The sequence below is a fragment of the Mustela nivalis genome (assembly GCF_964662115.1).
Source record: "Mustela nivalis genome assembly, chromosome: 3".
Classification (NCBI taxonomy): domain Eukaryota; kingdom Metazoa; phylum Chordata; class Mammalia; order Carnivora; family Mustelidae; genus Mustela; species Mustela nivalis.
In genome coordinates this window covers 50,664,700-50,692,277 of record NC_139022.1, presented here as the reverse complement: position 1 = coordinate 50,692,277, position 27,578 = coordinate 50,664,700, and the positions used below count along the sequence as shown (strand labels likewise).

Here is a 27,578-nt window from a genome sequence, read left to right as displayed (position 1 = left end):
ATCATATGCAAAGGACATGTGGTAGGGGGAGGAGGTGGTTTGTTCAAGTATGTTAGAAAAATCATGGTGCAGAAGGTAGAAAAAAAGATGATAAAAAAAAATCTTACTCATTTTGTTGAATTTTAGTGTGATTCTCATACACCACTTCTGCCCTCAAATAACTGATACGAGGCTATTAATGGGAAAAGTTAATATAAATTGTTTTTATAAGGTCAAATTCTAATTTTAAATGGTCTAAATAGGTAGGAAACATAGAGGAGACCAGTTTGGAAGCTAATGTTTTAAATTTAAGCAAGCAGTGACATGGATAAAAGAAGTAGGGACAGAGGGATAAATCTGAAGGACTTGATACTAATGGATATGGAATAGAAGAGATCTTGTGTCAAGAATTATTCCTATATTCCTTAGCTCACACAACTGAATAATGATGGTGTCACTTGCACAGAAGTTAATACTAACAGAGTGAGGGTTTTTTGGAGGAAGTGGCATGGTAAGAAGGACTTAGGAGGAGAAGATCATTAACTACATTTTGAGTATGTTGGATTTAAGGTGTCTTGGAGACATTTAAGTGGAGATGCAAAGAAGGCACACAGATTTAGGAGTCTGGAACTCAGGACTAGAAAAATGAATTTAAGAGCCAATAGTGTATAAAAGGTAAGTAAAACTATAAGCATACAGATGGTCTAAGGGAAAGATAATACAGATAAAAGAAATGACTTAAAGAATACATACAAAAAGCCAAAGAGGTGGGAGAAAAAAAACAAAACAGTGTTGCCATAAATGCCAAGAGAAGAATATTTCAAGCAATGGGAAATGTTTAATAATGTAGAAAATGTCAAGATGAAGACTGAAAATATCAAGTTAGTTAATAATATAGAAATCGCTGATGGGAGTAGAGACTAGCTAGACTGGTGTGTCTTAAGAGTGAACGGTGGGGAGGAAATTCAGGCTTGGGAGTCCAGAAACACCTGTGCAGTGGGGGAATGGGGAAAGACAATGAGGGAGGTAAGGGGACCCACAGAGGAAGGTAGTTGCAGGGAAAGGCAGAATTAAGGAAGGTTCATTTTATATTTTGAAAGATAAGATTTGAGCGTGTTTAAATGTCAATGCAAAGCTGTCACAGAAGAGAAAGAAGATAAATATGTGAGAGAAACGAGATGAGTAAGGAGTTCTTAAAAGGCAGGAGTTGAAAATCCAAAGCACACACAAGAAGGCAGAACGTCTTCTGACAGGAAGAACAGGCAGTTCTGACAACAGATAATGTTTCCTCTATGAAGGAGGAAATGGAATTATTGAGGAAGATTAGTAAAGTCACTTCCAAAAAAAGGAGAATGGGGGATCCACAGAAACACAGTAGTCCTGAAGGATTAAGAGGTCCATCTGATGATAGAATGATGAATATGATCAAGTTAAAAAAAAAAAAAGTCCAACGTTTACTCTGCACTAATCACTTGGCATCTACTGATTTATTTAAACCTTATTCCAACTCTATGAGGTAGGTATTATTATTATCCCCAGTTTACAGATAAAGAAACTGAAGCACAGAGAAGATTAGTACCTGGCTTTAGGTCTCATACCTAGTAACGGCAGAGTCAGAACTGGGATCAGAAGCCTGACTCCAGGACGCAAACTAGTATTTAACACTTACTATCTTTATTTTCTTTCCTTATTTGTTATTTACTTCCCTTTATTCTTTTACTGGTCCTAGGCATGCCTGCACTCTTTACCATGGTCCAATTTCAGTATATTGAAGTGAACACTCTTTACCATTGTTCAACACTGAAGGCAAAGAAACTGTTGCTGATTCCTATGAAAGAATAATCCTAATTGGCATCCTCATTTCCAGAGTCGCTGGACAAACTTCCCCAAATTTTACTACCCTAGGGCTTGAAAAAAGTTAAAAAAAAAATTGTTGAGATATTTGCATACCACAACATTCACCCATTTAAGGGTACCATTTTTTAATTCTTTTTTTTTTTTTAAATTTATTTATTTATTTGACAGATAGAAATCACAAGGAGGCAGAGAGGCAGGCAGAGAGAGAGAGGAGGAAGCAGGCTCCCCGCTGAACAGAAAGCCCGATGCGGGGCTCGATCCCAGGACCCTGAGATCATAACCTGAGCCGAAGGCAGAGGCTTTAACCCACTGAGCCACCCAGGTGCTCCAGGGTACCATTTTTTAAAAAAAAGATTTTATTTATTTACTTGACAGCGATCACAAGTAGGCAGAGAGGTAGGCAGGGAGAAAGGGGGAAAGCAGGGTCCCCACTAAGCAGAGAGCCCGATGAGGGGCTCCATCCCAGGACTCTGAGATCATGACCTGAGCCGAAGGCAGAGGCTTAACCCACTGAGCCACCCAGGCACCCCAAGGGTATCATTTTTTCCCAAGTGTACCAAGGATCACCATAATCCATCTTTAGAACATTTTGATCATTCTAATAGAATCCCTGGTGCTCGTTTTAGTTAATCCTCATTCCCACCCATGTCCCTGGCTTAACTACTTTCTGTCTTTATAAATTTGACTTTTCTGGACATTTCTTTTCTTTTTTTTTTTTTTTTCCTATTTTATTTATTTATTTATTTGACACAGAGAGATCACAAGTAGGCAGAGAGACAAGCAGAGAGAGAGAGAGAGGAAGAAGCAGGCTCCCTGCTGAGCAGAGAGCCCGATGCGGGACTCGATCCCAGGACCCTGAGATCATGACCTGAGCCGAAGGCAGCGGCTTAGCCCACTGAGTCACCCAGGCGCCCTCTGGACATTTCTTATAAATGAAACATTCAGACTTACATGTCTGGTTTCTTTTACATAGCATGTTTTTGAGCTTGATCCACGTTACAGCATGTATCACCAATCTGTTCCTTTTTATTGCAGAACAGTATTCAGTTGTAAAGATATATCGCATTGTGTTAATCATTCACCAGCTGATCCCCATTTGCAATGTTTCTACTTTGGGGGTTACTATGAATAATATTGCTATGAACATTCAAGTTAGAGTCTGTGTGTAAACGTATGTTTTCATGTCTCTTGGATAGGTACCTTGAAGTGGAATTGCTGGATCACACGGTAACTCTATGTTTAGTACTTTAAGTAACTGCCAAACTGTTTTCCAAGTGGCTGTACATTTTCCATTCCCAATAGTAAAGTATGACAACTTCTATTTATTCACATCCTTGCCAATGCTTATTAACTGTCCTTATGATTACAGCCAACCTAATGGGTATAAACTGGTATCTCACTGTGGTTTTGATTTGCATTTCCTGAATGACTAATGACGGTAAGCATATTTTCATGTGCTTACCAGCCATTGCTGTACCTTTTCTGGTGAAATGTTTACTAAAATCTTTTGCCCATTTTTAAATTGAGCTGTCTGTCTCCTTACTAATAGTCATAAAAATACTTTGTATAGGATTTTAATAAATATTTCTCACTGGTTATTTTCTTTTTCTTTCTTTCTTTCTTTCTTTTTTTTTTTAAAGAGTTATTTACTTATTTATTTGAGAGCAAGAACAAGACAGAATCTTTAAGCAGATGCCCTGCAGAAAGCAGAGCCTGATACGGACTTCGATCTCAGGACCTGAGCTGAAATGAGGACAGATGCTCAACTGATGGAGTGACCCCTGGCTTTCTCACTGGCTATTTTCTAAAGATTTTACAACCACCCTACAATTCTCCCCCCAGATCCCATCTTTTTGATCTCCCCAAGTGTATTTGCTTGTTGATTAGTAATCCAGCTTTTCTGAGGAGATACACAAGAAAGGGGTAGAACTGGTTGTTTCCTGTATCTTTTTGTAATTTTTCATATTTGAATCATGTGCAATAATTACATCACTTGAATGACATACTGTGTCTAGACCCTAAACCAGAGCTGTCAACAGGTAGAACAAAGACAATGCTATATGCAATACGCCTCATGGAGAAATTATTTGAAATTAATTTGAGAAAATAATCTGAAATTAATATTAATAATAATGTTACTATTATTATCTTCTCTTTTCTTGTCTCTACTATGTATGAACTAATTTATGGGTGTCCAAATCCTGGTTTTCTCCGTTTTCCAGATCCTTCCACTTATCTATTAGTAGCTGAACAACAACAATGGAATAAAGAAACTAAAAAGCAAATAAAAAAAATTCTTGTTCTTTCTTTTCTTTTTTTTTTTTTTAGTTCTTGTTCTTTCTTAAATGTAACATGGTACCTTTGTTTAATCTACATTCGCTGAACTAGTAGACAAAACGTAACCACTGTAGGCTATGACTGATATAATCATTTTCATAAGAAAGAAAGCAAGAAGAGATTGGATTACAACAGTGGACTGTTGGCCCCAGATCTAATGGTATGGATAGAAGTTGAACAAATACAAAAAACACAAACAAGTCTCCAACCTGTAAAAAACTCAGAACCATGTTGGAAAATAAGGGTGGCAATCAACAAATGACAATTTTTTTAGGGCTTTCTGGAGGCCAGAAAGTTGGTAAACTTTGGAAGTACCAGCAGGGAATAGTTATAGTGGGAAAATGACAACAAAAAGCTAGGGTAGTAATATTAATAGCAGAAAAAATGAAATTCAAAGTGGAGAGCATTAAATGTAATACACAGAGCTATTTCATACAAGATTCAATCAACTAGAAAAAAATAAATGTGAATATTCATTCCAAAATATAAAAGAATCTGTTTGATGCAGACAAACAATAATAATCAGGATATAAAAGATAGGAAAAAACTGTAACTAAAGAAATGAGAAAAACAATAGCAGCAAAGAAAGCAGAAAATTTAAACGAGAAAATATAAAATGTAGTGCTGTTCAATAAAAACAAAAGGCTGCCTCTTTACAAATAATTTAAAAAATAGAGCGTAATAAATTAAATCAAGATGGGGGAAAAAGATAAACTACACTGAAAAGTCAAAGGAGTGGCAACAACCAGAATACTGACAAACAACGATACCAGTGAGACTGAAAAAGGAGCAGAGATACTGTTCTTTTTTCCCCCTAGTCCTTAAGAGTCAACATTGCAAAATGGACATTTATTCCTTATATTACAAATAGCCAGTTTTTATTGGCTTAAGAGAGCCAAGTTAAACTGCTTTTAGGAATATGACTTCATAGTACTTGTACTTAAAATGCCTACTTAGCAAATACACGTTTCTGCATATCTCAGATTCAGATATACTGAAGTCAAAGCACCTATGATATTAAGAGTCAGGCATATAGGAAAACAACCAACCAGGTGACTAGAAGGTTGGAACTCTGGGCCAGACTGACTTCCAGAAAGGAGTAAGAGAGGGGGCTGGAAATTGAGGTCAATCATATAGCTACCTGTTTAATCAAGCACACCTACATAATGAACTCCCAATAAAACTGTGGATGCTAAAGCTCAGTGGAGCTTCCTGATTTTGAATATACTGATGTGCTGGGAGAATGAACTGTTGAGAGTCTATGAGAGCACAGAAGCTCTGCATTCTTTATCCCTCACTTTCCCCAGATATTACCCTACATTGGTCTCATCATTTGGCGGTTCCTGATCTGTATCCTCTCTATCAAAACTGCAATTGTATGTGTAGTAATTCCAGTGAGTTCTGGGTCACTCTAGTAAATTAATAAACCTAGGGGGATGTGGGAAACCCCTAATTTGTAGCCAGTTGGGCACAAGTATGGGTAGCTTGTGGAGCGGTAGTCTTCTGAAGCACTCTGCCATTAACCTGTATAGGATGTGTTCACTCCAGGTAGTTAAGTGTCAGAATTGAATGGTATCAGAATATACCCACTTGCAGTAGAATTTACAGCAAGCTGGGCAGAGTACAGGTGGCTTGGGGACAGCTGACACTTGCAGCTGGTGTCTGCAGTAATGTCAGTCTTGTGAATGATTTTATCCTTAAATGGGGGGTCTGCACTCTGCTCTCCGGGTAGTCAGTGTTAGAACTGAACAGAATTACGGGACACCGAGCCGTGTCAGAGAACAGGTGTTAGAATATAGCTGGAAATAATTTTCTTTCAGAAATTTTAAGAAATTGGTATGTGCTTCCCAGCTTCCAGTGTTGGTGTATATATAACTAAAGACATTTACATTCCTGTTTTCTTTTTCTTGTTTGTTTTCCTCTCCTTCTCTAGAATGTTTTAGGACTTTATTTTTATTCCTAGTGAAATGAAACTGTGCCATGTGCCTTCTGTGGGATTCATCTGTGGTATTGGATACTGAAAAGACCATTTTATCTGGAACACTATGCCCCTCAAGTCTAGGGTATTTTATTTCTGTGATTATTTCCCCCCTCTAGCTCCTCCATTCTCTTTCTGGAGCTCCTTTTTATTTGGCTAGTGAACCCTCCAGGAATGATTCTTTGATTTTCTTACCTTTTCTGTTTTCCATCTCATACCTTTCTGGTCTATTTTCTGAGAAGTCTGTCTTTCATTTCTGCTAACACCATACTTTTAATTCTCAAGAACTCCTTCTTGAATTCTCTGAATGTTCTTTTTATGTACCATTGTTTTCTACCACTGTGGATGCATTTCCTTTTATGAGAATATTAACATTAGTTTTAGGTTTTAAAGTGTTCTCTCTGCATACTGTCTTTTTCCTTTAGTCTTGTAGTTTTTAATTGTCCATCCCTACTTCAGAATGGGCTACTTACAAAAAGGTTAAGTGACATTCTATGCATGAGGGATGAAGACTGGCAACTACAGCTACTCTATAGGGTGGTCTGGCTGGGTTGTTTTATTGGGGAATCTTCCAATATCAGTACCTTTAGGTCTATTTTCTTGGGTTAGTCACATTTCTTAGAGAAGCAGTTGCTAGGAACTTGCCTATATATATATATATATTTATTTGAGAGAGATTTATTGAGAGAGATCACAAGCAGGCAGAGAGGCAGGCAGAGAGAGAGGAGAGCTGCTCTGCTGAGCAGAGAGCCCGATGCGGGGCTCGATCCCAGGACTTCGAGTTCATGACCTGAGCCGAAGGTAGCGGCTTAACCCGCTGAGCCACCCAGGCGCCCCGGAACTTGCCTATATTATAAGCCTGGATGCCAGTGAAGGTTTCAGCATTCAGTAAGAAAATTTTTACTTATTTCAGTTTTTAGTATGATATCCCAACTTCAGTTACACTAGGGTTACCCCTATCAAAAGACCCTTTCTTTTAGCCTTTCTAGAATAAGTTCCTCTTCTTTTGCTGGGATTGGAAAGAAGATACCCACTACTGAGAGTTCAAGACAGCCTCTGGAGGCTCCACCTGCTTCTTAACAAATTTTCAATCATCCTCTAACTAAAATTTTAGCCTCACATACAGAGGGACCTATTTTGGAATCCTTTAAGACTCTATAGTATAAAACGAGTTGCTTCAAGACCCCCTACTGCTGACCTAGGGGTTTAATTCACTACCATATACTAAAATCGTGCATTTATTTCCCTGCTTTCCAGCTCCCCCAATTTTATTATTACCTTCCCTGTCTTTATGTCTTTTTCATTTTATCCTTTTATTGTAATTTTAATGAGGATTGTAGAGCAAGCATAAATAAATTTGTATGATCAATTTTAATCATGAATTACAGAGAGGTAATAGCTTATTTACTAGTTGATAACAGCCAAATTAAGTTAGTTATCTGATTATATGGAATCTGATGACTTAAGTAAAGCATTTGTATTTATGGCTCTATAGATTTTAACTGGGTAGGAATTATTAAAAGATCAGCATAATCAAGGTTCTTGGTAATTCACTTACTTTCATGAACAACCTTATGAAGTGTCTCAATTCTTTAGAACATCTGTATTTCAATGATGCCACATTAATTAGACATATTTTATTATCTTAAAACAACTATATTTATATCTATAAACAAACAAACAAACAAACAAAAAAACAGTTTACTAACCTCGGCTTCTGTTGCTTGGGACTGTAAAAGTTGTCGTATACGAAGTATATCCTTCTCTATTTGTTGAATTCTGGTTACTCTTCGCTAAAAGAAAGTAAGTGACCAAATCAGATCTAATTTTATTAAAAACGTTAGTATAAACAGTCATACTATGGCTATCATTTAACAGCTCAGGGTTATGCTAAATCATTCTTATAAAAGCAGTTTGTACATTCATACACTGGTGATATATTGTGGCAGTTCAATTTTTTAGTAAGTCTAATTATATATGATAGATTTGTTTAGGGAAATGGTAAATATATAAGTCATACATCAAATTGCCTGATGCAGATGGTAAAAAAATTTATATTTATTTTCAAAAAACAGTTCAAGAAACTGAAAATTACACCTAAACTTGATCTTTATCCTAATCCAGATGCCAGTATAATGTAACAGATTTATAGAAAGCATGGTAATGTCTACACATACAAGCATATGCATGAAAGGGAGGAGTATCTGATTTGTTTTAGTAGATATCAGGGTTTAAACAGTACAATTAACCTGTTCAAGAGTTATTCCTATTACAAGACATGAGTACCTTTCAGCTGTACCTTTCCCAAATACCTTCTGCAGCTAAACATTATTTTTATTCCCAAACCTAGGATCACAATGCAAGATTTTGCTTTAATTTCATGAACAGAAGTGGAAGTAAGAAAGTATCTCTTGCTCTGTTAAATAAATAAATAAATAATATCTTTAATTTAAAAAAAAGTTGCTACAGAGAAATTACTGCCTATGCTCTTTCTAGGACTTTTATAGTTATGAGTCTCACATTTAAGTCTTTAATCTCACATTAAGTCTTTAATCCATTCTGAATTCAGTTTTGTGTAAGAAAGTGTAAGAAAGTGGTTCCGTTTTCCCAATACCATTTGTTGAAGAGACTGTCTTTTTCCCATTGCATATTCTTGCCTCTTTTGTTGAAAATTAATTGACCGTATAATTGTAGATTTGTTTCTGGGCTTTCTATCCCATTCCACCGATCTATGTCTCTTTGTCCCAGTGCCCTACTGTTCTGATTACTACAGCTTTGTAGTATAACTTGAAATCTGGAATTGTGATACTTCCAGTTTTTTCTTTTTCAAGATCGTTTTGGCTATTCAGGTCTTTTGTGGTTCTGTACACATTTTAGGACTGTTTGTTCTAGTTCTGTGGAAAATGCTATTGGTATTTGGATAGGGATTGCATTAAATGTGTACTTCACTTTGGGTAGTATGGATATCTTAACAATATCTGTCCTCTCAGTCCACAAGCATGGAATGTCTTTCCATTTTTTGTGTCATCTTCAGTTTCTTTCATCAATGTTCTATAGTTTTCAGAGTACAGGTCTTTCACCTCCTTCAGGTGAGTTTATAAGTTAAGTTTATTCCTAGGTATTTTATTATCTTTGCTGAATGTAATGGGATTGCTTTCTTAATTTCTCTTTCTGTTGCTTCATTATTAGTGTATAGAAATGCAAATAATTTCTATAAAGTGATTTTGTATCCTGGGACCTTTCTGAATTCGTTTATTAATTCTAGTGGTTTTTTGGTGGAGTCTTTAGGGTTTTCTATATTCAGTATCACGTCACCTGCAAACACTGAAAGTTTTACTTCTTCCTTAATAATCTAAATGCCTTTTATCCCTTTTTCTTGTTCCATTGCTATGGCTAGGACTTCCAGTATTATGTTAATAAAAGTGAGAGTGGATATCCTTGTCTTGTTCTTGATCTTAGGGGAAAAACTGAGTTTTTCCTCTTTGAGAATGATATTAACTCTGGATTTTTCATATAAGGTCTTTATTATGTTGAGGTATGTTCCCCCTAGATCTTTGTGGAGGGTTTTTATCATGAATGTATGTTGTACTTTGTCACATGCTTTTTTTGTTTTTACATCTATTGAAATGATCATATGGTTTTTATCCTTAATCTTATTAATGTGATGCGTCACATTGACTGATTTATGAATATCCAACCACCTTTTCATCCTGGAAATAAATCTCACTTGATAGTGGTGAATGATTTTTTTTTAAACTTGAATTCAATTTGCTAATATTATGTTGGGGAATTCTGCATCTATGTGCACCACAGTTACCGGCCTGTAGTTCTCCTTCTCTAGTGTCTTTATCTGGTTTCTATACCAGGGTAATGTATTCCTTGTAGAATAAATTTAGAAGTTTTCCTTCCTTTTCTGTCATTTGGAATAGTTTGAGAAGAGGTATTAAATTTTCTTTAAATATTTGGTAGAATTTTGCTATGAAGCCATCTCGTCTGGACTTGTTTGCTGGGAGTCTTGATTACTAATTGAATTTCATTGCTGGTAACCAGTTTGTTCCAATTTTCTATTTCTTCCTGATTCAATTTTGAAAAACTGTATTTCTAGGAATTTATCCATTTCTTTTAGGTTGTCCAACTTGTTGGCATATAATTTTTCATAACATTCTTATAATCCTTTGTATTTCTGTGGTGTCAGCTGTTATCTCTCTCATTTCTGATTTTATTTGAATCACCCCTCTCTCTCTTTCTTTAATGAGTCTAGCTTAGGGTTTATGCATTTTGTTGATCTTTTCAAAGAATCAGCAACTGGTTTCATCAACTGTTCTACTGCTTATTTAAATTTCTATTTTGTTGATTTCTACTCTAATTTTTGTTATTTCCTTCCTTCTACTGACACTGGGTTTTGTTTGTTCTTCTGCTTTATCTCCTTTAGGTGGAAGGTCAGGTTTTTTAAAGATTCTTCATGCACCTTGAGGTAGGCCTATATTGCTATAAACTTCCCTTTTAGAATAGCTTTTGCTGCATCCCAAAGATTTTGGACCATCATTTTTTCATTTTCATTTGCTTTCATGTATTTTTTGGTTTTCTCTTTGATTTCTTAGTGGACCCCATTCATTGTTTAGTAGCATGTTATTTAGCCTCCACGTATTTGTGGTCCTTCCAGATTTTTTCTTGTGGTTCATTTCCACTTTCATAGTGTTGTGGTCAGAAATGATGCATGGGTTGACTTTGATCTTTCTGACTTTGCTGAGACTTTTTTGTAGCCTTATATGTGATCTATTCTGGAGAATGTTCCATCTATACTTGAGAAGAATATATATTTTGCTGTTTTAGGATGGAATGTTCTGAATTTATCTGTTGAATCCTCCGAGTCCAATGTGTCATTCAAAGCCTCTGTTTCTTCTTAATTTTCTGTTTGGACAATCTGCTCATTGAATATAAGTGGGGTTTAAAAATCCCTTACTATTACTGCATTACCATCTATCACTTTCTTTATGTTTGTTTTTAAACCCTTTAAATACTTGGGTGCTCCCATATTGGATCCATAAATATTTACAATTGTTAGATTTCCCTGCTGGATTATCTACTTAATGATTATATAATGTCCTTCTCTGTCTTTTGTTACAGTCTTTATTTCAAAGTCTATTTTGTCAGATAGAAGTATTGCTATCTCATCAGCTTCCCTTTCACATCCATTTACATGATGAATGCTTCACTTTCAATCTGTGTTATGGCTTTAGGTCTGAAATGAGTTTCTCGTAGGCAGCACATAGATGGGTCTTGTTTTTTTTTTTTAAATCCGTTCTGTCACCCTTATTTTTGGGAGCATTTAGTCCATTTACATTTCAAGTAATTATTGATAGGTATGTATTTATTGTCATTTTGTTACTTGTTTTATGTTTGTTTGTGTAGTTTTTCTCCATTCCCTTCTTGTCTTGCTCTCTTCTCAAAACTAGTTGATTTTTTTGAGTAATATACCTGGATTCCTTTCTCTTTATTTTTGAATGTTACTGGTTTTTGATTGGTAGTTACTATTTGGTTTGTATGCATCATCTCATATACAGAGAAGTCTATATTAAGATGATGGCCACTTAAGGTTGGACCCATTCTTTACTCCTCTTTTCTATATTTTAGGTATATGATATCATACTTTATATCCTTTTATTTTGTGAGTCCTTTGACTGATTTTTTAAAAAAGATTTTATTTATTCACCAGACAGAGAGAGAGAGAGAGAGAGAGAGCGCGAGAGAGAGGACACAAGCAGGGGGAACAGCAGGCAGGGGGAGAAGGCTCCCTGCTAATCAAGGAGCCCAATGCGGGACTCCATCCCAGGACCCTGGGATCCAGACCTAAGCCAAAGGCAGATACTTAACCAACTAAGCCACCCAGGCATCCCCCTTTGACTGATAGATATACTTATTTTTACTACTTTTGTGCTTCCTACTTTCCTTACTTTTTCCTTTCTGCTTGGTCTTTCCATTCCACTTAAAAAGTCACCTTTAAACTTTTCTTGTAGGGCTGGTTTAGTGGTAATGAGTTCCTTTACTTTTGTTTGTCTGGGAATTTATTTCTCCTTCTATTCTGAGTGATAGCTTTGCTGGATATTCTTGGTTGCAGGATTTTTTTTCCCCCACTACTATGAATATATCATACTCCTCCTCTCTGGCCTAAAAAATTCTGCTGAAAAATCTACTGAGAGCTTTATAGGGTTCCTCTTGTATGTAACTAGTTTCTTCTCTCTTGCTGCTTTTATTTTTTTTTTAATTTTATTTATTTATTTGACAGAGAGAAATCACAAGTAGATGGAGAGGCAGGCAGAGAGAGAGAGAGAGAGAGAGAGAGGGAAGCAGGCTCCCTGCTGAGCAGAGAGCCCGATGCGGGACTCGATCCCAGGACTCTGAGATCATGACCTGAGTCGAAGGCAGCGGCTTAACCCACTAAGACACCCAGGCGCCCCTCTCTTGCTGCTTTTAAAATTCTCTCTTCATCACTAGTCTTTGCCATATATGTCTTGGTGTGGACCTTGCTGGGCTGATTTAGTTGTGGGGATCTCTGTGCCTGCTGGATGTAGAGTTGTCTCCTTCCCCAGACTCAGTTTTCAGCTATTTTCTCTTCAAATAAATTTTCTGCCCCCCTCTTCTCTCTCTTCTCCTTCTGGGATCTCCATAATGCAAATGTTATTATACTTGATGGTATCAATGAGTTCCCTAAGTCTATTCTCATTTTGCGTCATTTTTTCCTCTCATCTGCTCAGCTTGATTACTTTCCACTACTCTGTCCTGCAAGTCACTAATTCATTCTTCTGCTTCTACTATGTATTCCATCTAGAGTATTTTTATTTCATTTAATGTGTTCTTCATCTCTGTTACTTTTTTTTTATCTCATTGTCACTGAGTCCTCCACTCTTTTCCCATCAAGTACGGTGAGTATATTAACGATAATTTCTTTGAATTCTCAGGCATATTATGTACCTCTATTTTGCTTAGGTCTCTAGCTGTGATTTTTATCCTATTGTTTCATTTAGGACATATTCTTCTATCTAATTTTGTCTTACTCTCTGTATCTGTTTCTCTGTGTTAGGAAAGACAGTCCTGTTTCCTGCACCTGAAACTAAATGGTCTTATGAAGAAGAGGTCCACAGTGCTCCACTGTGTCCCCTGTTCACCAGAACCTGGTACTTTAGGGGTATCTCCTATGTGAGATGCGTGTGCCCTGCTGTTGTGGCTGAGCTGCTTTTTCCTTCAGTCCAGCCAGCTGCAATGGCTCTCTACCAGTTGTTGTAGGCAGAGTCTCGTTTCTGTAGTGGTAGTGGGCCAGTCTGGGGATGACTTGGACTTGAGTTGAGCCAGACCAGGTATTTGCTAGAGATGCAGTAGCACCAGACTGCCGTGTCCTTCCTCTGTGTTGTCAAACCACCTGCCTGCTTCCAGTCCACTGGTGGGGCCTCCTCTGACTTGTATGTGTGGTTATCTTTCCCTTTCTCTGGGGGTTAGGAGTCACTGTGGAGTAGTGATGGCCACTGTAGGGACTTGCCTGCACACAACCAGTCCTCTGGCACTGCCTCATATGGGCTCTGGCTAAGAGAGTATTGGAGAGGGCAGGTGTCCCCATAGCGCACAGCTGAGGAGCAGCACAGGCAAGCTTTTTGTGTCCTAGTCTTCTATGGGAGGGGCCCTAGAGCACTGGGACTAAAGTTGCTTGATGGGTTCCTTAGAAGCACAGCCCAGGAGCCGGGGGTTGGGGGGCGGGTGTCCACCAATAAAATTTTACATTAAAAATTTTAATATTTAAATATGAAAGTAAGGGGCTTCCTGGGTGGCTCAGTGGGTTAAGCCTCTGCCTTCAACTCAGGTCATGATCTCAGGGTCCTGGGATCAAGCCCCACATTCGGCTCTCTGCTCGGCAAAAAGCCTGCTTCCTTCTCTCTCTCTGCCTGCCTCTCTGTCTACCTGTGATCTCTTTGTCAAACAAATAAATAAAATCTTTAGGAAAAAATGAAAGTAGGAAACTGTATTTAATATTCCTCTTGGTTTCTGTATTGCCAATATGTCACTAAATCTTGAAGTCATTCTGTTTTGATATCCACTGTGATAGAGGATTTCTAACAACACTACCTTTGTGCTTCTGTTTCTCAAAATGAAAACAGAAGAAGCCGTGGGGTGCCTGGGTGGCTCAGTTGGTTAAGTATCTGCCTTTGGCTCAGGTCATGAACACAGGGTCCTGGGATCAAGCCCCGCATCAGGCTCCCTGCTCTGCGGGAAGCCTGCTTCTCCCTTTCCCACTCCCCCTGCTTGTGTTCCCTTTCTCACTGCCTATCTGTCAAATAAATAAATAAAATATTAAAAATTTTAAAAAAGAAAGAAAATGGAAGAAGCTAGTAACATTTCTTTCCTTTTTTTACATGATAACATTGACTACTGGCAAAACTATGCTTAGTAACAAGTGCTTAACAGTTCAGGGCAATGTAGTTGGTGTAACTTTTGAAAATCTGTTTTAAAAAAACTCTAAGAGTAATACAGTTGAATACAGATTCAGGATAACTCTCAACAAACTGGGAATAGAAGGTAAATTCCTTAACTTGAGAAACAGTATCTATCAAAAACTGAGTAAACAACACACTTAAAAGTGAAATTTTAGGAGTTGTCCCTTTAGTCATAGTAAGACAAAAGACCAGTATCACTGCTTCTTTTTCAAAGATGAATTTGAGTTCTTATCCAATATAAAGAGAAAAACAAAAAACTGTAAACGGCAAAAAAAATTACCATTTGACAGTTTATATAGAAAATGCAAGAAAAATGCAAGAAAATCTTAAACTACTGAGATGAATTAAAGAAGTGTTCTGGAAGGTCACTAGATACTTACTGCTTAAATGTAATTTAGTAATTATACTAAATCTTATTCATAAATGTAGCAAAAATTATGTACCTAGGAATAATAAAAAAATATATAAAATCTTTATAGAGGATACTACAAAAGTTTATTAGGGACATAATATTACCCCTTAATAAATGGAGATATAAAATTAATAACACCTACTATATATTGAGTGTTTACTGTGTGTCAGATTCTAAGTGCTTTTACATGTATTAACTCATTTAATCCTCACATTTCAGTTTAGCATTCTATTTTACCAATGAGAAAACTGAGGCAGAAAATTTCCCTAAAACCAGTGCTGATAAATAGCAGGTCTGGAATTAGAACTCAGGAAGTCTGGCTCCAGACTCCATCCTTCAACCAAGAACCAATTTTTATATTGCACAGATAGGAATTCTCTTCAAATTAATTTATAAATTCAATGTGACTTAATAAAAAATGTATTAGGCTTTTCTTTGAATTAGAGAAACAAACTAAACTTCAGACAGAAGAGTAATGAGACAGAATATAACCACAATTTTACAAACAAAAATAGGAGAACACACTCTGATCAGGTACCAAGATTTAGAAAACTACTGCAAATAAAACAATGTGGTATCAGTGCAGGCACAGAGAAACTTAAAAAAACTAATGGAATAGAATCTATATATATCCATCAAATATAAACTTCCCATATGCCAGAGACGGCATTACTAATCAATGGGGAGACAGTGGAGTATCAAAAAAAGATAACAAGTAATTTAGTTAAAAACATAAATATGCACATATCTATGTATATGGTATTATAGATAATTGATCATATATTAATAAAAACCAACATATTATTTAAAGTATGTCATATATTAAATAATTACATATGCATACATATAAAAATCACATACACTTGTGTGTATCTATGTAAAATTAGATCCCTACCTCCAAAACATACATAATGGCATGTTAGAGAAGAATGCCAAGACTTAATTGTAAAAATAAAACATTGTAACATAGGAAAAGATGTATAATTCATAGAAAGCACAACTATAGCAATATATTTAATTTAGCTCTATAACAAAAACTCAATTTTTGTTATCACAAAGCTAAAATAGGTAATGGATTTTGCAGGGAGGAGTTGTGATATGTATTATCTATAACAAAGTGGTATCAAGAGGATATTAATACATTTTTCAAATATTTAAGAGTAAGATTTTTAACATAATAGAAAATGGGAAAAAGATGAAAAAATAACAGAAAGTCCAAAAGTCTAATATACATGAAAGAATATTCAACTTCAGTAGTATTCAAGAAAATATATATTAAATGACAAGCTAATGTTTCATTGCCCACCAACTGTTAATTATGAAGTCTGACTCACAAGGGCTAGAGACATACAGAAGAAACAGGATTCTCACATACTACTGTTAGAAATGTAAATCATTAAAATCATTTTGAGTGCAATTTGGCCAACACTAGTTACAAACACTCATACCTTATGGCCAGCAATGGTGCTTGTAGATATATACCCTGAAGCTGAAGTCAGCAGATTAGGGCCTATTAGCCATCTGTTTTGTGAATTAAGTCTTATTGAAACACAATCATGCTGATTTGCTTACATATGATCTACGGTTGCTTTCTTGCTACATAGGCAGAGTTGAGTGGCTGTGACGGAGACCATATGGTCCACAAAGAATAATATATATATATTTTTTATGACTCCTTAAGAAAAAGATTGTGACTCTTAACTGAAAAAGATGTTTACACCTATTTACAAGATATGAATAACTATGTTTATCAGTTGTTTTAACAGTGAAAAATTACCCTCAACCTAAAAGTCCATCAACTAGGAAACATATAAATTCTATTTACCCATATAATAACAAAAAATTATGGTAAAATGGAAGTGTAAGGAACTTAAATCTTACAAATCCCCAGTTCCCAAAAGTAAGTACTATTAAAAACCTGGTGTACATTTTCCTAGCCATTGCTTGCATGTATACAGGAAGGTAGGGGCCACCTTACTAGACGCCCAAATATGTGCTGAACAAATAAAAAATAAATCAATAAACAAACTGTTAGCAAAAATAGCTGAAGATGGAAAATCTCATACAGGGATGGGTAAGAATGGATTTTATTTTGAATTTCCCTAAATTGTTTACCAGTCATTTGTATGTGTTTACTAATCATCTGCATTTTTTTTTCAATGAGTAGATTACAACCTCTACCCATTAAAGAAAATTGTCTTTTTCTTATTCGTTGTAGGAATTCTTACATTATAGGGATAGTAACCTTTTTGCTTTTATGCGTTAAAAATTTTTTCCCTAGGCACACCTGGGTGGCTCAATCAGATAATCGTCTGCCTTTGGCTTAGGTCATGATCCCAGGGTCCAGGGATGGAGCTCCCCATTGGGCTCCCTGCTCAGTGGAGAGTCTGCTTCTCCCTTTGCCTCTGCCCCTCCCCCCCACCTTATCCTCTCTCTCAAATGAATAAATAAAATCTTAATTTTTTTTTCCCCTTGGTTTATCTTCTGCAGAATGTTTTAAAATTTTATGACAATTTACATTTGTTGTCCTATATTTTCTTCTGTTAATTTTAGGCTTATTTTTCAAATTTAGATATTTAATCCATTTGTAATTTTTCTTGTACAAGATGTGAATTAGGGATCTAATTAAATTTCCCCAAAATAGGTTGCTAGTTGTACTTATGTATTTACTGAATTATTTACCATTCTTCCCCAAATTCACATATTTTAAGGTACGTGATAAAGATAAATCCTGAGTTCTCATACAGTGAAATTTATCAGTCTTTTCTTTAAAAAAAGTGTTTTATGACTTGTTTAAGAAATCTCTTTTTACCCCAATACTAGAAAGATATTCATGTATATTTTCTATTGAAAGTCTTATTTTTTTTGAAGATTTATTTATTTTAGAGAAAAAGAGGAGTGGGTGGAGGGAGATGGGGAGAAAGAACATCAAGGAAACTCCCTGCTGAGCATGGAGCACGATGTGGTTCTATCCCAAGACCCTGAGATCATGACCTGAGCTAAAACCAAGAGCAGGATACTTCACCAACTGAACTGCCCAGGCCCCCCAAAAGGTTTGTTTTTAAAGTTTTACTTTTGGCATTTAAGACATTAATATGAATGGAATGGGGGTGAGAGGATATTAACAAAATGTATATTATATATACAAATTATAACATAACTAACTAACATGGATATATTATTTGAGCCTGTAGCTCCACCGTGAAACTAACAGGTATGGACTATAAAAGGTACCATGGTACTTGTGTTTAAATGTCTCCTTAGTCTACTAACATACTGTAGCATAAAATGAATATACATGATGTTTAGGAAGCTACCATATAAAAGGTGAAGACTATACTTTGGGGATATAAAATGTCTTATATTAGTGATTTTAAAACTATGAAAAACTTTTTATAACACAAAAATGTATTTATAGCACACAGATGAAATATATGTAGTCCCTTTTATTTACCATTCCCTTAAATAAAATCTTCCAAATAATGTTTTCTTATCAATTTGTCCTAAAGTTTTCCTTTTTTTTTTTTTTTTAAATGCTTACACTTGCTCTGAAATAGACAAGGTAAACAGCAAATCCTCCTCAGGGCTTAAAAATATCAGCAAATAATATACTTATGTAAATACAAAGCACTAAATTCAATAATGTATGAAAATGCTTAGCAAATATCAAAGCTATTTAATATTCTTTCTTCACATCAGCCGAGGGCAGAAATACAGGAATGTTCTCCATCCAACTCATTTCACCTTTCTGACTATTCTCTATGTTCCCTTTCTACTTTCCCTAAATAAAGACTTCCCTTTTTTGCATACAACTTAAAGAGCAGTGAAATATTCTGAATGTCACTACACATACTTAAATTGTAAGAAGTAAAAATCTCAAGGAGAAGTTAGCTATCAGCTACCAGATGACCAGCATCTACCCTTTTCATCTTTTACAATTAAATTGCAGAGCAGAACAATATCAGGGAAATGAAATATAGTAGACACAGAATTAAGTGAACACTGATTATGTTGCCCAGAAGCCAGGATAAATTATTATTTTGAAATAGTGCCAAAGTGAAGGTAGAATTATACCTTTAATAATAAAATTTAATCAATGTTAACAGAGCTATAATTCATTACATTCTTAATAGCTCTTCTCTAGCCTGTGCTGGTTTATAGTTAATAATAAATAATTTACCTGTGCTCTTTTTTCCATATCCTGGCAAGTACCTAGTTGTTCTTCCATTGCAACTCTGATTTGCCTTGCTTCATATTCTAATTGTCTTCTGGTCATATCTGTTTGTAAGGAAAACTAAAACCACAAATTAAATTGAAATGTTAATACCTCATGTTATGTATTTATCAGCAAAAGCAAAAAAGCATATAAATACCAATAAAGAACATGAATATCAAATATGTAAGTTATTGAGCCTAACAAGATTATTTTTTGCTTCAAGGAATCCTAAAATTTGATGATAGGTGTTGGGCTCAGTCTGGGTCCCTGATGTGAAATGCTGAGCTGAAACATTTCTATTGCCCCATACTCACAAATACGTTTAAATTGTACTGATACACTTAAAATATATAATTGGTCCATTAGGGTATGCCTTCTTCAGTTCCCATCTTCTGCACCGAAGAGGTACCACTTTATTAAAAATTAGCACATTAATGTGGACAACATAGAAAAATCAAGAAACAATCCATTATCCTTAAGTTTATAACTCAGTTTAAAGGTTGTTATAAATGTACAGACTAAACAGAGAAAACTACTCCATTTGTAAGATGACAAAAATAGGATAAGGAAGAGTTTTTATTTAATACAGGTTAATCATAAATTACAAAACAACACAAACTTTTTGGTAAAAATCCAAAGTGAAGCAAAGCTGAAATAAACAAAAAGAAGTACTTCTTCCTGCAGGGGGTGTTAATTCATTCAAAAATCAATTAACCCTCTAATTAAAATTCCAGGCACTGAGATAACTGCTAGGCATACAAAAGGATGAAAAGGACAAGGTAATGAAACTTACAAACACATACACCAAGAGGTAATAATACCTAAAAGTTTGATTAAATTATAATGGGCCATGAAGGAAATGAGGAAGTGCAATCAATAGATTTTTTATGCTCTATATACTCAGCTGTGTGAGACATGTGTCTGACTCAGAGTAACATTTTGTAGGTCCAAGGATTCCAAACTGCACTGTCAGTTAAGTCAGGGGGGTTCTAACCCTTTCCCTTTGCAATAATGCAGATGACATTCTGCAGATAATGTATTTCTACAGGCATACCCAAATTATGGTTGCAACACAGATGAAATAGTCTGTATGTTATTTCTAATTCCCAGTGAGCCAGCTTTAACTCCACTTACTTACCCTTCACTTCCCAAAACCCCTGCAAAAAAAAAAGTTGAATGTGACAAAGTATATTGTAATAATGTGGTTTAGATCTGATGTTTTAAAAGTAATGTCTAATATCTTGATAATATTTCCATATGGAAACTTGCTTCCCAATATAAATGCAGAATTCATGAAATTAAAAAATATTTATGACACACAACAGTTTATACTTGCTAATGTTGCCAAATGGTCTATAATGTCTTATATATCCTATTAAAGAAATGTGATTATGTAATAAATATGGGAACAATTTATTTGACAACTGATCTTTGTTTCAGATTATTAACCAACTGCTCTCAAGCTATCACATACATCTGAGCTCTTTCCTAAACCTGACTGCATGCAGACAATTGAACTCTAAATTTTGTATATTCTAATTATCAATGTGAATGGAAGCAAAACTATGCTTAAGTATTTCTTAAATTTAAGAGTATAAATCCCACCAAACCTTCTTGGGTTCCTAATCTAAGAACTCTTCATTAACTGTTCTTTCACTATCTGGGTCTCTTTAACTCCCAGGAAGATGTCAAGGACATTGTCAGGAAAAGGGATCCATTCTTTTCCTCTCAAAACCTTGTCTGATTGTTCTAGGAGACTATGCATATAAGCTTCTGGTTCTAGTTCTGCCAGACAATGCCCAGTCAGGAAATCTGGCTAAGTTCATGTTTTCAAAGTGTTCCCTCTTTCTACTTTTGTTTTTCATTTATTATGTCCTCTCAAAAGTGTTATTAGAAAATGAAAAAATCTAACAGAGGACAATATATTTTAATTACCCTATTTTTTCCTCTTTTTAAATTTTTAAAGAAATATTTATCAACAACAATCAGTTAAAATACAATTGTGTTTAAAATTATTAATGTATTGCAGAACATTCAGAAATGTTCTTACATGTGTCACCCCATGAATTAAATGGCTGACATGAGAGTTTGGGTGGGGAAGGAAAGGCTGCCAAGATTAAATTTTTTCACATAGTTACATTAGCAAAACAAACACATTTTAGTACTTACAAAAAGTCCTAAGACCCTTGCCAAAAGATCTTGTCATTTATAATAACTAGAACAGCACTCAAATAATCCTCAAAGATACTTTTATTGCAAAAACTATATGGCATATAATGTGGTTCAAAAGATAGATGGTAATAAACATTTCTACAGAGTATGTTTGGTAATTCAACAGACAGAATAAAAAGCCAGTTGCCAAGTTGAATCCTGAGTCCTACAGAATTCAATCTTAACAGATTTGCTTAATTGGGGGCTTAAAATAAATATTTGCTTGAGCATAATAAGTTTTATCACCTTTACAAACAAAAAGTTTGTAAAGTCAGTTAAGTCATTAGTTATTATATATTTGAGTTTAAAGTTAAGATAAAGAATAAAAATATATGTTTATAAAAAATAAAAAATTATATTAAAAAAAAAGAAGAAAAAAAAAATAAAGTTAAGATAAAGATAAAGCATATTAGAATTTACAAATAAGTAAAAAATGTAATCATCCTGAATTTTTTAAATGAATAACAGATACTTTTAAAAGACTGACGTTATTAAAGCCCTAAAATAGGTCATAATGCTAAGTTACTTACATTTTCGGTTAAAGGGAGACTATCTATTCTTTTGGTGAGATTCTGAAGTTGAGCATAATACCAGTCTTTTTCCTTTTCTTCTTTGTCAAGATCAGCAAGAAGTAATGATCTGTTTTTTTTTAAAAAAAGGTAAGTTTACGCAATGCTAATAGAGTACATAACAATAATTCTTAACAGTTGTAATTGTCATGTTCTCTATTTAAACCGAAGTATTAATAATGAATAAGTGGACTTTTGAAGGTACTACTTAGAATATTATAATCAATAAAATTTGAATATCAAAAAGTTTTCACTTTTTTACCCAAGATATTCAATATCCTTACTAGAATATTTACATTTATTACATTTATTATGAGAATATTTACATTTCAAAGGCTTTCTTCACTGTATTTGCAGTCTAAAAATATGATGATGGTTTACATAAAAAAGTACAGATATAACAAAACACAAAATTAATAAAGAATAAAAAATGTAATAGAGGAGTAAGGAAAAGCAGTAATTATACAAAAAATAAACCTAGAGAATAGGATATCACTGCACTGGACACAGATGTGGCTTTCAACTTCTCAGAGCCAAAATAGTAAGAAATACTTTGTCACTGTGCACTTCTTCAAAGAAGATATCCAGATGGCCGAGAGACACAAGAAAAGATGCTCAACATCACTCATCATCAAGGAAATGCAAGTCAAAACTACAATAAGATATCACCTCACATGTGTCAGAATGGCTAAAGTCAAAAACACAAGAAACAAGTGTTGGTGAGGATGGGGAGAAAAAGGTATCCTTGTACACTGCTGGGGGGAATGTAAAATCGCACAGCCGCTGTGGAAATCAGAATGGAATTTCCTCAAAAAGTTAAGAAAACAAAAACGCTAATTTAAAAAGATACATGCACTCCTATGTTTACTACAGCATTATTTATGATAGCAAAATCATGGAAGCAATCCATGGGTCCATCAATAGATGAATGGATAAAGAAGAATAGATATATATGTATGTACACCCACACCTTCTTTATAGATACATAAAAGCATACCCAAATACATACACACACACACACACACACACACACACACACACACACACACACACACGACTACTATGGAATATTACTCAGCTATAAAAAGGAATGAAATCTTGCCACTTGCAACAGCATGGCTGGATCTAGACAGTATAATGCTAGGTGAAATAAGTTGGTCAAAAGGAAAAATACCATATGATTTCACTCAAGTGGAATTTAAGGAACACAACATAAAAAGACAAACAAATAGTAGCAAATTAACTGATGGTTACCAGAGGGAAAGCTGGTAGGGGGATGGGTGGAATAGGTAAAGGAGATTAAGAGCACATCTATCCTGATGAGCACTGACTAATGTACAGAATTGGCAAATCACTATATATTGTATACCTGAAACTAACATAACACTATATGTTAACTATATTAGAATTAAAAAAAAAAAAAGAAAAGATTAGTTGCAGAAACTTTAAAAAATGTAGTCACTGTGTACTAATAACAAATTATTCTGAGAGAGAGAAATTTTTTCTAGTTTGGAATTTGAAGATGGATTTGCTCTGTAACTCCTAAACAACCCAATCAATGTCCTCAATAACATTCTCTATCAAGTTACTCTATATCTTACCATTTTAAACATAAATGCAAAATAAAGGTGTTCATGGGATAAGACTCGGTAGGTACAAAAAGTCTGTGATTTCTTATCACGTGGTTCTTTCCCAAAGTGACACCTATTATCATTTTATTGTATATATTCCACAGAGATTCTGTTAAAATGGCAAAGATCTATGTGTATACTTACATGTACATTTTTAGACAGGAGCAGTAGCATATTACTTTATGTATTATCCTATTAAATTTGTTTTTCACTTAAAAAGTCTATCTTGGGAGATTATTCTGTGCCAGAACATAAAAAGGTCCTACATATTTTTGATAGTTGTACAGTGTGCATGAATCCATAATGGGACACACTATGATTAGTTTCATTTTAGAGGGCATTTAGGGTCTTTCTAATCCTTTGCTATTATCAACAATGCTGCACTGCATCTGCTTATACATAACCCTATTTCACAAATGTGCAAGCATATATGTAAGATAAACTCCTAGGGTATGTACATTTTTAACTTATTGCTCTTATTAGATATTGTACCAATTTATGCCCATACCACTTTCACCAATATAAATGTTTCATCAATTTATTTTTGCATATTCAGTTTTTTAAAACAATATATCATATGGTTTAAATTTTATTTCTTTTAGTGTAAGGTTAAGCATTTTTTTTCAACTTTAAATGTCATTTGTGTTCCTTGTCTATAATTTTTTCTTACTTATTTATAGAATCTCAACTATATTAAGAATGACTGTACTGGAGGAGAAAAGATGGTGGAGGAGTAGGGGACTCTATTTCAACTAGTCCCCTAAATTGAGCTGGATATCTACCAGACCATTCTGAACACCCACAAAATCACCTGAGATGTAAGAAGATATATCTGAGAGTATCTCCAGCACTTGGACCTGAGGTATGAAGGAGGAGTGGGGGATGGGGATTGGTGTCCCTAACCCTCATGTTGTTTAAGGCTCAACTGTATATAAATATATAAGTCATCTGAAAACAAGAGCATATAAGGTGATGCACTATTATATTGGGAGTAAAACGCCATGGATAATGATATACTAGAAGAACCCCACTAATATTTCTTGCAGGGCTAGCTTGGTGGTCACATATTCTTTTAGTTTCTGTTGGTTTTGGAAGCTTCTAATCTCTCCATCCATTCTGAATGACAGCCTTCCCAGATAAAGTATCCTTGGCTGCATGCTCTTCTCTTTTAGTATCCTGAATATTTCTTGCCAGACCCTTCTGGCTTGCTAGGTCTCTGGCATTATTAGGATAGGTCTGACATTATTCTGATGCTCTTCCCTCTGTACGATAATCTTGATCTTGGAATATGTGACCACAAAGCTGGCCCTGCAAGAAATACTAAGGGGAAGTTCTATAAAAGGAGAAAGACCCCAAGAGTGATAAAGAACTGAAATTTACAGAGACAACCTATAGAAACAAGGACTTCACAGGCAACATAATGACAATAAAATTATAACTTTCAAGAATCACTCTCAGCATGAATGGCCTAAATGCTCCCATGAAATGGTACAGGGTTGCAGAATGGATAAAAAGACATGACCCATCCATATTTGTCTACAAGAGATTAATTTTGAACCCCAAGATTCGTCCAGACTGAAAGTAAAGGGATGGAGAACCATCTTTCATGCCAACGGACCTCAAAAGAAAGCTGGGGTAGCAATCCCCAAACAGACAAATTAGATTTTAAGCTAAAGACTGTAGTTAGAGATACAGAAGGACACTATATCATGCTTAAAGGGTCTATGCAACAAGAGGATCTGACAATTGTAAATTATCTATGCCCCCAACATAGGAGCAGCCAACTACATAAGCCAATTCAACCAAAATAAGACATATTGACAAAAACATGCTAATAGTAGCAACACTCCACTCTCAGCAACAGACATCATCTCAGCAGAAAATCAACAAAGAAACAAGAGCTTTGAATGACAAACTGGACCAGATGGACCTCATAGATATATCAGAACATTCCACCCTAAATAACAGAATTCTTCTCGAATGCACATGGAACTTTCTCCAGAACAGACCCCATACTGGGTCACAAATCAGGTCTCAACCGATACCAAAAGACTGAGATTATTCCCTGCATATTCTCAGACCACAACGCTTTGAAGCTAGAACTCTATCACAAGAAAACTTGAAAGAAATTCAAACCCATGGAAGCTAAATACCATCCCGCTTAAGAATGTTTGGGTCAACCAGGAAATCAAAGAACTTAAACAATTCATGGAAACCACTGAGAACGAAAACACACTGGTCCAAGACTGCAAAGGCAGCTCCTATGGGGGAAATACATAGCCATCCAAGGCTGGCTCAAAAAAATAGAAAAATCCAAAATATACAAATTAACTTTACACCTTAAAGAACTGGATAAAGAACAACAAAAATAAAGCCCAAGCCATGTATAAGAAGAGAAATAGTTGAGATTAGAGCAGAGATCAATGAATTAGAAACCAGAAATACAGTAGAGCAGATCAACAAAACCAGAAGCTGGTTCTTTGAAAGAACTAGTAAGAGCGATAAACCACTGGTCAGACTTATCCAAAAGAAGAGAAAGGACCAAATTGGTGAAATTATGAATGAAAGGGGAGAGATCATGACCAACACCAATGAAACAGAAACAATTATGAGAAATTATTATCAACAACTAATGCCAATAAATTAAGCAACCTGGAAGAGAAAAGACAAGAACCACATGGTCCTTTCAATTGATGCAGAAAAAGCATCTGACAAAATATATCATCCTTTACTGATTAAAACTCTTCAGAGTGTAGGGAGAGAGGCAAGATTCTTCAATTTCATAAAAATCATCTATAAAAAACACACAGTGAATATTATTCTCAATGAGGAAAAGCTGAGAGTCTTTCCCTTAAGATCAGAAACAGGACAAGGATGTCCCCTCTTATCCTTACTGTTCAACATAGTACTGGAAATCCTGGCAACAGCAATCAGACAACAAAAAGAAATAAAAGGTATTCAAATTGGCAAAGAAGACATGATACTTTATGTGGAAATCCCAAAAAACTTCATCCCCAAATTACTAGAACTCATATAAGCAATTCAGTAATGTGGCAGGATACAAAATCAATGCACAGAAATCAGTTGCTTTCCTATACACACACTAAGAATGTAACTGTAGACACAGAGATTAGAGAACGGGTTCCATTTACAATAGCACCAAAAACCTTAAGACACCTTAGAATAAACCTAACCAAAGAAGTAAAGGATCTATACTCTACAAACTACAGAACGCTTATGAAGGAAGTTGAAGAAGACATAAAAAGAAGGGAAAACACTGTTACAATGTCTATGCTGCCCAGAGCAATCTATACTTTCAATGCCATCCTGATCAAAATACCAACGGCATTTTTCAAAGCGCTGGAACAAACAATCCTAAAATTCATATGGAACCAGAAAAGACTCCAAATTGCCAAGGAAATGTTGAAAAAGAAAAACAAAGCTGGGGGCACCAGGCTGCCTTATTTCAAGCTATATTACAAAGCTGTGATTATCAAGACAGCATGGTACTGGCACAAAAACAGACTCATTAATCAATGGACCACAATAGAGAGCCCAGATATAAACTCTCAACGCTAGGGTCAACTAATCTTTGACAAAGCAGGAAAAATTATCCAATGGAAAAAGACAGTCTCTTCAATAAATGCTGCTGGGAATACTGGACAGCTGTATACAGAAGAATGAAACATGACCATTCTCTTACAGCATACACAAAAGATAAACTCTAAATGGATGAAAGACTTCATTGTGAGACAGGAAAGATCAAAATCCTAGAGAAAAACATAGGGAGTAACCTCTTCGACATCAGCAACAGCAACTTCTTTCAAAATACATCTCCAAAGGCAAGGGAAACAAAAGCAAAAATGAACTTTTGGGACTTCAAGATAAAAAGCTTCAAGATAAAA

At 35.2% G+C, this 27,578-nt stretch overlaps 1 protein-coding gene and 2 long non-coding RNA genes across 12 annotated transcripts in view; 1 reads left to right on the top strand and 2 right to left on the bottom strand.

Moving 5' to 3' along the window:
- The window catches only part of APC (APC regulator of WNT signaling pathway), a 133,869-nt gene that overhangs the window by 40,843 nt on the left and 65,448 nt on the right, over positions 1 to 27,578 (bottom strand). For all 10 annotated transcript variants that reach the window (XM_082723693.1, XM_082723690.1, XM_082723695.1 and 7 more), the window contains 3 exons: positions 22,004 to 22,112; positions 19,227 to 19,340; positions 7,861 to 7,944 (listed from right to left, as the gene is read on the bottom strand). In XM_082723693.1, coding sequence (XP_082579819.1) covers positions 7,861 to 7,944; positions 19,227 to 19,340; positions 22,004 to 22,112 — 307 coding nt within the window. The remainder of the gene's footprint in view (positions 1 to 7,860; positions 7,945 to 19,226; positions 19,341 to 22,003; positions 22,113 to 27,578) is intronic.
- LOC309861156 lies at positions 309 to 4,130 on the top strand. Its single transcript, XR_014309790.1, has 2 exons — positions 309 to 3,063; positions 3,477 to 4,130. It is a non-coding gene; the product is annotated as an uncharacterized lncRNA (long non-coding RNA).
- Positions 10,332 to 14,052, bottom strand: LOC309861590. Its single transcript, XR_014310039.1, has 2 exons — positions 12,599 to 14,052; positions 10,332 to 12,377 (listed from the first exon to the last, which is right to left on the bottom strand). It is a non-coding gene; the product is annotated as an uncharacterized lncRNA (long non-coding RNA).